The sequence below is a fragment of the Pocillopora damicornis genome, chromosome 9 (assembly GCF_964200805.1).
Source record: "Pocillopora damicornis chromosome 9, jaPocDami1.2, whole genome shotgun sequence".
Taxonomy (NCBI): domain Eukaryota; kingdom Metazoa; phylum Cnidaria; class Anthozoa; order Scleractinia; family Pocilloporidae; genus Pocillopora; species Pocillopora damicornis.
In genome coordinates, this window is record NC_142678.1 from 22,260,117 (window position 1) to 22,272,101 (window position 11,985).

At 37.0% G+C, this 11,985-nt stretch overlaps 1 protein-coding gene across 1 annotated transcript; it reads left to right on the forward strand.

Annotated features, from left to right (window-relative positions):
* Nucleotides 1-210: 210 nt before the first annotated feature.
* LOC149040741 (uncharacterized) lies at nt 211-2,195 on the forward strand. The gene is made up of 3 exons (XM_089182791.1): nt 211-796; nt 1,022-1,078; nt 1,558-2,195. The coding sequence occupies exons 1-3, from the start codon at nt 662-664 to the stop codon at nt 2,176-2,178; spliced, it is 813 nt and encodes a 270-aa protein (XP_089038917.1). The 5' UTR covers nt 211-661; the 3' UTR covers nt 2,179-2,195.
* The last annotated feature ends 9,790 nt before the right edge of the window (nt 2,196-11,985 follow it).

Sequence of the window (11,985 nt, forward strand, 5' to 3'; positions counted from 1 at the left end):
TCCAAACAGAGAGCATTCAAACAATGGCGTTGTACTCTCTGTTTCCTTGCTGCCCTTTGAACGACGCTTGACCACACGCTTTTCAGGAGGATCATAAAACCCTTGAGATTCTATGGTTTGAAGGGACGTTTGACCTTGGTGCTTGATATAAATTAGGTCATATGGAATGTACTTCCCTTTACCGATGCCATAACATTTCCAAACTCTCAGACCGATATCCACGCCGGGCTGGTGAGCGCTCTGAAACGGAACAATCAGCGTCCACAAATATGGCGTTTGTGACCGTGTGGTTTTTATAGAAGCCTGGAACTGAGTTAACGCCTGTTGAAAACTGCCTCCGAGCGGTCCTGGAGTTAGTCCGAAGGCGCCAAAACTCGAATGTGCTGAAAGTACACAGTTTTCCCGTCATTTTGATACTAAATATGCCATGGTTTCTTCGATGTTCGCTTAGCAAGAGACAGTAGAGGAAATAGTAAAAGAAAAGGTAAGGTTTATTTGTCGTTTCTATCGTATTTTTGGCTAGGATAGTTTTTTAAGTTTCTCTACTTATCCGAGAATTTGTGCTACGAACCGAAACTTCAAAGCCTTGACAAAAGCTCTATGATTTTTGTTTTCCTAATTTTGCCTTCTTTCCTTAGTTTTTTATGAGTTAATTTCTAGGATGCCGCACACAAAGAACACGCGCTTTAACTTGGCTCAATTCATGAAAGCTCGCAAGGTTGCAAGGGAGAAAGCTGTTGATGAAAATCGCAAGCTATCGGCAGAGTACAAAAAAGTCCAGCGAGCCCAAGAAAAGGTGAGATAAATTTGTCCAGTATTAATGTTTTGGGAAGATTTTTATTTTCAATATCAGAGAATATTGTAACAAAGGATTATAGGAAAGTGGTGGAGGTCCATGTGTAGGGAGGCTTGAATTTCAATTTTGACAGGGTAAAAGCTTTTTATGTGTTTAAACTCTAAATGACACTTGAAATTAAACAATCAGTGCTTATGAAATCACTTGTATAATAATTGCTTTCAGTTGGCCACAGTCAGGGAACACTTCAAAGACATAACAAATGAATTAGAAAATATTCCTGTGAGTATACTCTTGATTCTTTATTGTGGTTGTTTTACCAGTACCAGTAAGTATGCAGCAAAAAACTGCTGGGTGCGACCTCCAACTAAGTCTGTAGGTTTGCATTGATTAGTGGTTGGATGAGGTTTAATTTTATGCCAAATTTTATTAATAATGTGAACAGAAAAATATTCAATTTTGTAAAAATAAAAAAAAATATTTTGCAAGTTCAATTTCGGTGAACTAACCACTTAACACAGAGCCAGTGCCAGAATGACAGCCATGGTCAGGCTTCTATGCCGGTACCTATGCAAGAAACCTGAGCGAGTGCCTGTGTTCATTTGGTCAGTAAAGACTGTCATAAATGACAGTGTCTCTAAATTGTAAACATCAACATATTGAATGTAAGATATGGCTAAATATCTATTTTGTTATCATCCAACCACATCCAATTTAAATAATTGTGTTACTACCCAGTGTCTAATTTAGCAATATTTTAGTCACAGGGACAGGTATCTCAGGCACGAACAAGAAGCCCTACTGCACTTGTCAATGGAGAATCAACACTGGGACCAAGAACCGCAAGAAAAAGGAGGCATGAAACCATTGAAGCTGCTGCCAAAATTCATGGGAGCTCAAATGAACATTCCTCAGCCTATTTCGAGGGAATGTTTGACACTCTGCAAAAGAGATGCAAGTTAGATAAGTTAACAAAATATGTGACAGAGAACAAGCAGTTGACCAATAGAATAGTTTGTAAAGAGTATAAGAAGAGTGTGTTAGAATTTGAAAAGTCAGATGACAACATTGTTCGAAGTATTGCAACATATTATGCAAGTGGTGTAATGGGGAAACGAAAGTACAAAAGTGTAAGACTGGTGCTTTCAATGAAATCAAATGAAGGCAAACCAGGGAAAAGAACAAGTATTTCAATTTGTAAAGGCTGTAAGGTTCCAAAGCTTCTAACTTATAGTAACCTTGTAGAACAGTTAAAAAAGATTGACATTGGGACTGTTCATGAAATTGACCCAGACTATCTAGAGGGCTTAGAAACTGAAAACCAAGTCAATGGTGCATATAGAGACTTGAGACAATACCCACCACTTGCTGTGTCCTCTTAATAAATGTGATGGTGAAAGGCGTTTCAGAAGTTATGGAAACTTTTGAAGTTCCTTTTCTTGTTCCTTTACTCTACTTAATAAGGAATTCTCGGACTGAGTCTCTGTTTAGCTCAGATAACTGGGCAAAATCTCGAATCAGTCTGTTCTCTCTGTTATAGTAGATTGTATCTGTGTGTTTTTCTTCGTTGTGCACAACACCATAAGCGGAACGGGCCTTTTTAACCATCTGTAAAATTAAGGAAAATATTTCCGAGGACATCGCCCTTTTAAACTCTACAGTCCAAGCGCTTCGGGCCTTCATTCTTGGACTGAGGCGCCTATGGAGCATCTTAAGCCACATCTTCACTTCTCCTTCCAGGAGTGCTGTCGCTGGAATTTGTGACATTTTAGCTCGTTTCAAAGAGCTTTGGCCCACACGGTTTTTTTCAAAAATTGAAGTGAGAGCTGTTTTTACTTCTTCTTCAAACAAAAAGAAATTATCGACTTCATCACGTAAAGGACGAAGAGCCACAATAGCATTCAAAATGCTATTTTCAGCCGCCATTTTGAAAACTGCTTTGTACTTTTATTCGCATTTCCGCTGTACAATCTCAAACAACAGCGGGCGACAAAGTTCCACTTCACGGCACGCGCCAGCCCGGCGTGATCTCCATATTCGAATCGAAGTTGTGGAAGCTACTAAAATGCTCAATCTTATTTATACAGAGTGTTCTTTGATTCGTCTACTATTCTTACTGCAGCTGTTGTTCCCTTCACTGGGTGTTTCGTCAATGCGTATCCTCTGTCCAATGAAAGCTTTAACAACCTCGCTGAAGACTCGCTACAGACTGAAGCCTCTCTGGTTTCGAAAAAGCACTTGCATGCCATACTACACTTGCAGGCCTTCCAAAAAAAAAAAATAAAGGGTTAGCGGGTTCACTCGCAATGATTAATGCGGACCTCTGTTATGCGCGATAGTGCAATCGTTCAGCTTTAAATTCCAAAACGCCAAACTTCGACACATAGACTTACAAGTGGAGTTCTATGACTGATTCTTGAAGAGAATGCAGCTGCAATCCAAAGTTTCAACGGGACATTAAGCGCGAAACATGGCTTTAGTTTTCGAGTTTAGTTCGCAACAACGAGTCAAAGAAGAGTATCGACAGATGCCGACCGCTTAATTTTGGAGGTATTTGCTGGAGTTATCATAAAGTCCAGTTCACCAGTTTGGGAAGCGATAAATATCTGAAATTTCACATAAACCCATGATTTCTCCGGCTATTGATAGGTTGCTGTTCTGTGGACACAATCGACGCGGAACCGAGAGAAGCAAGCTCAGGATATTTGAAATTGATTTATTAATTATATGATATCAAACTCCAGGTAAAAGCATTTATTCTTTTCATCCAAAATTTTTCTGCCCAAATAATACTTTGGGATACAAAACAAAACCATATGGCACAACGTACGGCACAAGCTATCAGCGGTCTTCTCTTTTGTGCGGACCTTTGTGAGAACAGTATAACATCGAACTGGATCTAAATTTAAGCGATTATTTCTTCACTTCAGAAGCCTAAAACCTTCATTTCTCCCTCAGCTTCCAGACATGGAGAGGTTATATTCTGATTTTGGAAAAAATTCAGCTCTGCAGCGATGTTAAATGGGTGATTCACCGCGAAATGTGGCCAATTCCGGCATTTGTTTTAATACCACGAATCACGCTGGATGCCGCCTACTTTTCGAAGGCAATACCTAGCTATTTGTTGAAGTTATCATGGATTTCACCAATTTGGTTATTAGAAAAATTCTGAAGTGAGCCATGAAGCCGGGCTGCAAAGTGGGTAAGCTGTATTTATGACGAAATCTGCTCCAGTGGTTCGATTTTGGTGTAGGCGAAAAAATCGCGAATGCTCGTACATGTGCTGATTCAAACGGTCATAACTTTTGAAAAATCGAAAACGTACAGGGGTTTTTGCATATTTTTGCCTATAAAGGTCTAAACTTAACGGCTGTGTAGGATAGAATCGTCAACCAGGTCCCAAATCCCAAAACTTAGCGTCTAAATCAAGGTTATTTACGGCCATCGGCCGATGGCGATTTCTAGTGGTCAGAATAAGCTAAAATTCGCCTTTTCAAATTTGTTGAGAGGGCAAATTCTAACTTTCTTGGCAAACTAGAAAGGTTTTTAAGCAATCTGATATAAATTCTGTGGCTTAACTATGCGAATCAAATATTTTACAACGTTACAAAATATGCCTATTTTTCAATTTTCGAGACGTTGCGACGGTCCCTACGGACTGGGAAATAATTATGGCCCGTAATGCAGTCAGAAAATTATTTCGAATCAAACTAAATCTAATTTAGGTCTTTCCTAGGTAAAGTCTTTCTGTTAACAGAGTTTCAGGCAAAATTATTTTTGACGCAAAATTGACCGGGTGGAAATAAGAGAGACAGCCTCTTAATATGTGAACTGGAATCGGGAAACTACTATACATGTTGTATTTCAAAACGTAATACGTTTTAACCTTAAACAATCCTAACGGCAAGAAAATGTAGTTTAATAAATGAATTTATATTTTTAGTTGGGGTTTTGCGAAGTCTACAAATGGGTAGATATGTTTACCGTCACCTACAGCGCCACATCTCAACTTCAGCATAACGTATGAGAGCGGTGTCGAATTCTAAATTTGCCGTCAAAAGTTGTCTGGCAGGTATTAAAGCTGAAAGTAGACTGAAAAACGTTGTATAGTCGCCTTTTGCAATACCATTTGCCTTTAACGTCACACTTAAACTTTTCTATTTTAGAAAAACTTCTTTCTCACGCATGATGATTCTGAGACAAGCTGTCAACTGTCATTCAACATCACTAAATTATTCTATTTCGGTAGTCGCCATTCTATCATGTGCTTTATTCATGTTTGCCTTTAGATTCAGATCACGCATTGCGTTCAGCTACCTTCCTTAAAAATGACTTGTGTTTCGTCTTTTATATGTAAATAAATTTCTCTAAAATTGTTGTTTTCACTTCTTGTCTTCCAAGTCTATATGTAATCATACTCGTGATCAACAAATCGGACTCCCACTTCGCAGTCGTTCGATTTAGTCGATCCCTCGTATGATTACAGACCGAATTAGACTTCACTCGGTTTTATTACCATCACTAATCTGTTTCGCTTTCTATGGAAATTATCATCAAGGCTTTAAGAGTCTCTTTAGCTGATTTCTTTCTGGTTGACCTAGATGCTTTTTAAACCGAAAGAGAGAAAATGCTAAATATTTTATGGAGCGGCTTTACACGATATAAATGGCCGGAATACGTCGATTGAAAAGCTGTCACCGTTACAAGAATTTCGAAAGTCTTTGAGCAGAAAGCGACTTATTGATTAAGCTGACAGTTGGACAGCTGGCAGTTCTTTCTGGTTGACCCATATGCTATGTTGTAGTTTGAGCCCCCGAGCTGTTGCATGTTCGCTCACTAGCTTACGATGTTTCTGGTGCAGGTACACAATTTGTCAGCTTTACTGCTGATATATAACAGAAATGGGCTAATTAATACGACTTTGAAGTGAAACTCCTTCTTTGAATAGTCACGAACGAAGTTTAAAGATTGGGATACAACTCAATCGACCCCGCTAAAAAATATATATATAAAATTTCTTGTCTACTGGTATTCTGGCACTTATTAATTCAAAATGACCGGTTAAGGAAGTTGAAATAAACCAGGATCTTCAAACTCCTTAGAAAAAGTCACTTCAGACCGCACGACTTCGTGTCTATACCTAACTGGCACATCAAAGAATTTTTAAGAAAATTTTTATGACGGCTTAAACCGTTATTTAGAATAATTATGGCTTAATGATCGTTTGATATATATAATTCTAGGTACATATTTTGTAAACACTTTTTGTAGAGCGCTGTCGTTGAAACTTTTCCAAGAGGTTAAAGGATCAGATAAAAAAATAAGATCGAATTGATCACATGTAGCATCCAGTAAATAAAGACAAAACATATTCCATAACCACAGTCCTTTCATGACTTTTGTGTTCGCGAAAAATTAACCCGACCACGCCTTGTCATATAAACCAGAAAACATATAATTAAAATCCTCTGTTTTCACAATGAAAAGAAAGTTAACTTATTGTTTGAATGAGTGTGCTTGAAATAGGTTTAAACGAAGGGACGAAATAATATTTAGAGCAATAGAAAGAACAACATCTGTTTATTCTTTGGCATGAGAAATAAAAAGAGATATCAAAGAAGTACATGGGACATTGGGGTTGACTGAATTAAGAAAACAAAATTGATCTAGAATTGAAAGAAATGTTGCGCTTTTTAAACTTCATCAATTCCTTCCTTAGCACTCATATCACCTTCACTTTGTAATTTGCTTTTACCTTTTGGAGTGCATGACATTTGTCGCTCAGTGATATTTACGCCTTGAATAAATGACCTCACCAGAGCACTTAACATAAGTGCGTTTATGCGGTCGTTTATGGCAACGGAGAACGGTAAAATTAAATTTTTCAGTTTAATAAGTTTTTTCTCAAAAGAATCTCTTGGTTTCTCTGTGATCCTTTAACATACTGTATACTACATCCTGCAACATTTTCCTTCACTTATTATAAGCTGTCATCACATGAAACCAGCTGTCAAACGTTATTCAACAAATAACGCTATTTCAGTTTTTGCTTTCCAGTCGTTTGCTTAAGTTTTATTGCCTTTTTAATTTAGATCACGCCTCGCAGGGGAAGAAAACAGCCAGCTTTCATTTTAACTTCATTTTTTCCCCGTTTCCCGCTCCTCAATTACCAGGCCGTTCTCGCGCACACATTCCTCGCTTTTTGTTAGCTGATATTAGTTTTTCACGACTCATTCTGGCTTGGAAACTGACATCCGTCAATCGTCTGGTACAAAATTAGTATGCAAACAAGCGGTCAATTAAAAAATACAAAAATCAGCATCAAGAAACTGAAGCACAAATTTATGAAAAATTTACATCGTAAGCCATATGAATTCTGTCATGTAAATTTGTTAAATTATTACAAGTTCTCCTGGTGACTTATGAAACCATACCATTTTTCTCGCATATAGGAAATCGGCATTGTCCCGGCTGTTTCGCTCCCTTTTATTACAACTTCGTGAAATTTTTCTTCAAAACTCCAACCAGTCTACTGAGCAACAAGCTCAGGCTAATTAAACTTTCGATGGCAACATAATTAAAAATAAATTCTGAATTGAAAAGAAGACTTATGAAGCCATACCATTTTTTATCGCACATAAGAAGTCGGCCTTATATTGTCCTGTACGACTTCGTGAAAATTTTCTTTAACACTTTTTGTAGAGCGCTGTCGTTGAAACTTTTCCAAGAGGTTAAAGGATCAGATAAAAAAATAAGATCGAATTGATCACATGTAGCATCCAGTAAATAAAGACAAAACATATTCCATAACCACAGTCCTTTCATGACTTTTGTGTTCGCGAAAAATTAACCCGACCACGCCTTGTCATATAAACCAGAAAACATATAATTAAAATCCTCTGTTTTCACAATGAAAAGAAAGTTAACTTATTGTTTGAATGAGTGTGCTTGAAATAGGTTTAAACAAAGGGATGAAATAATATTTAGAGCAATAGAAAGAACAACATCTGTTTATTCTTTGGCATGAAAAATAAATATATGTTATTTGCCGGCTGGGAGGTCCGTATGGTGAAAAACTGTGACCGAGGTCTTGAAAATACTGCCCGAGGCCGTAGGCCGAGGGCAGCATTTTCAAGACCGAGGTCACAGTTTTTCACCATACGGACCGACCCTTAGCCGGTAAATAACATATTTATTGTTTTTAAACTTGACGAAATTCTTTCCGAAAGAACCCGAATGATTTATGGCCGTAAATACGGCAAGATCTTCCATAAACTGAACAATTTTTGAGTGAGTAAATGGTAGTTAAAACAGAGGTGATGCAAATTTAAGAGAGATGCCTCAGCGAAACATTTTCATTTCCGTAACGATAAAGGTGATTTAAAAGGCTTCCAAACAAACTTTGAAACATTATTTTTACAAGTATCTGTCACAATCTGACACCTGTCAATTAGAGAGCGCGCAAAAAAAAAAAAAAAAAAAGCGTAGGAACATTTGAAAACCAACAGAACTTAGTTTGGCAAGGACTGTCACGACAATGTTTTCTTCAAAATCAGTTAATGATCTAACGGAAAGTATTATTCACTCTCATCGGCCATTCACTCATGTACGAAGATTTACCTCTGTTCATTAAGTAAACGGCGAGGAAAGTAATTGTGAGTAAATTCAATTTTTTTATTTTGAAGTTGTGAGAGTTTGCTCGTTTGTTTGCTGTAATAGCGTGTTTAACTCTGATCTTTCCTTCACAAAAACTAAATTCGAACGGCACACTCCAACGAGACACAAGGGAATGTAATGCGACCTCTTCTCAAAAAATTCCTTCAATTTCTGTTGTGCAATTTAACGTACAAATGTCCAAATTGAACGGAATTGGAAAGACTCACCAGGAGCGTATATTTGTTGTAGAACTTAAATTAAAACTTCGCTCGCTCTTTCACTATGAACAAATTGCTCGAGAAAATTCAGATATTAGATGAATGAAAGTTCCATCGTTCAGTTTAACTGTAACCAAATACCTCACGTTTCAACTTTCTGGGTACTTTTTGTGAACGATTAAAATTAATTGCAGACGGTTTTTAGGCTGCTTGTCAACCAACGTAATGACACTATTGTTTATACAAATTCATTCTGAAACCAATATTTTTCTGTCAACCAAAGTGATTTGATAGAGAGAAAAGAGAGGATTTATAAGTTATTTATCGGCTTGAGGTAGTGACCGAAGTGTTTGCTTAAAAATACTGCCCAGCCGGAAAACGAGTTATATTTATGAAAAATGACAACGAAAGTTGGGATGTACTCGGCGACTCACGAAAGCGTTACCGTGGCCCGTGGGCAGAGATAGGAAAATACTGACCGGGTAAAGAACCAATCAGATTGCAAGATTCGTTACCGTGCCCTCTAAAAAAACAACAAAAATGAGATATCAAAGAAGTACATGGGACATTAGGGTTTGACTGAATTAAGAAAACAAAATTGATCTAGAATTGAAAGAAATGTTGCGCTTTTTAAACTTCATCAATTCCTTCCTTAGCACTCATATCACCTTCACTTTGTAATTTGCTTTTACCTTTGGGAGTGCATGACATTTGTCGCTCAGTAATATTTACACCTTGAATAAATGACCTCACCAGAGCACTTAACATAAGTGCGTTTATGCGGTCGTTTATGGCAACGGAAAACGGTAAAATTAAATTTTCAGTTTAATAAGTTTTTTCTCAAAAGAATCTCTTGGTTTCTCTGTGATCCTTTAACATACTGTATACTACATCCTGCAACATTTTCCTTCACTTATTATAAGCTGTCATCACATGAAACCAGCTGTCAAACGTTATTCAACAAATAACGCTATTTCAGTTTTTGCTTTCCAGTCGTTTGCTTAAGTTTTATTGCCTTTTTAATTTAGATCACGCCTCGCAGGGGAAGAAAACAGCCAGCTTTCATTTTAACTTCATTTTTTCCCCGTTTCCCGCTCCTCAATTACCAGGCCGTTCTCGCGCACACATTCCTCGCTTTTTGTTAGCTGATATTAGTTTTTCACGACTCATTCTGGCTTGGAAACTGACATCCGTCAATCGTCTGGTACAAAAATAGTATGCAAACAAGCAGTCAATTAAAAAATACAAAAATCAGCATCAAGTAACTGAAGCACAAATTTATGATACGTATTGAAAGCGTACAAAAACCTTTACAGTTTTACGCCGAAAATACTGTAGCAATTAACAAAGATGTTTATAAATAAGGACATGCATGTTATTTTGTGGCAGATTCTTTCCACGAGGTAGTATCGCTTCTTTACAGCTAATTTTTTACGAAACAAAATAAAAAATGCGATAACTAATAAATTCTCAGGGAATTCTCTCCTTTCCTTAAACTGAATGTTGTAATTACCAGCTGTTTACATACACGTCAAGAAAAGAAAATAGACTGAGAAAATGGAACTTTCTAAAACTTTCCTGAGGCCAATGATATTTCTATTTAAAGTAGAATTATCCAAATGAGATCATTCCCAACTCTTTCATCCGAGGTAACTACAGTTGTAGATACTTTTGCTAATCAAAATGAAGGTTCAGGTACATCTGTCGATATTCTTAAATTTCTGGAGAAGCTAACGTATGCAATTTAGAACAATAATAATATCTATGCAAATCATCACTGCGTTCACTTAAAAAAAGAGCGTTCAGAGCTGTTGGCTGAATGTCGGCAATGTGATCGCAACGATAAATGGAACACAGGTAACGAGCTACTTAAATCCAGTTACTGAGGGAAAGAGAATCGAATTCAACTTTGCTTACAGCTTTTATGAAATAACAAAATACAAAATAAGGACAGGAAAAAGTTAATAAGCGAGTAAGAAAGGAGTTTTTACTATGGGAAAAATCATTTGGATCTGTTCCTCATGGAAAACTAGATCCAACTCAGTAAAGGAAGTTAAACTAAAGAAAGTCAGTAAATGAAAGGTATTTGTCAGTAATCAGCTTTGTTTTGTTTATTGAGACTAAAGGTAGCCCCCCGAGAACTACTCAGTGCCAAAGCTTGGTTAAAGAAAGGAAAATTATCCTTTTCTTAAACAACTTCAGGGATACGGTTCATCAAAACCGATATTTATCCTTTTTTACTCTTTCGTCCTTTTGTTCTTCTTTAATAGTCATATCACCTGTACTTTGGTTTTACCGCAGGGACTGAATTTTGTTGCTCAACGATGTTTACATTTTGAATAGATGGCCTCGCCGAGGCACAGAAGGTTAATGAGTGTATGCGATCGTTTAAGTCGGTTAAAGCAACGGAGATATCATCTTTGCTCAAATACAGAAACAAGATTAAAGGAAAAATTTACATCGTAAGCCATATGAATTCTGTCATGTAAATTTGTTAAATTATTACAAGTTCTCCTGGTGACTTATGAAACCATACCATTTTTCTCGCATATAGGAAATCGGCTTTGTCCCGGATGTTTCCTTCCCTTTTATTACAACTTCGTGACAGTTTTCTTTAAAACTCCAACCAGTCTACTGAGCAACAAGCTCAGGCTAATTAAACTTTCGATGGCAACATAATTAAAAATAAATTCTGAATTGAAAAGAAGACTTATGAAGCCATACCATTTTTTATCGCACATAAGAAGTCGGCCTTATATTGTCCTGTACCCTTCCTTCGTGAAAATTTTCTTTAATACTCCAATAAGTTTACTAAGCAACAAGACTAATCAGTAAGTTCGAGGCTAGATTAAACTTTCGATGGCAACATAATTAAAAATAAATTCTGAATTGAAAAGAACATTGTAGATCTTTTCGCTACCAGCTGTCAACCGTTATTCTATATCAGTAAACATCTACGGCTGGGCTATTTCTGGAGCCATTGGAACAATGTTGATAATGATTATATAAAATCATATAGGATGAGCTCCTGCTCATAAACTTGAGAAAATTGTCCCTTTTGCCGACAATATTTGAAAAAGCATATCGATTGCCTAATTTCGGACAACAGCTGATTCCAAGCATATACTTTTCTTAGTTAGAGGTCTCAGGTGAAGACTGTCGATTTTCTAAAATTTTCCTAGGTATGTTCATCAATTAAACATGTAAAAGTTTCATCTATATAAGGTGGATAGGCTGTGTTTTCATCCAGTCGAGTTTAGGTACCCACCGCAAGGCTGTTGGCTGAAGAAAAACCTGATCTCTTGGTATCGAAAA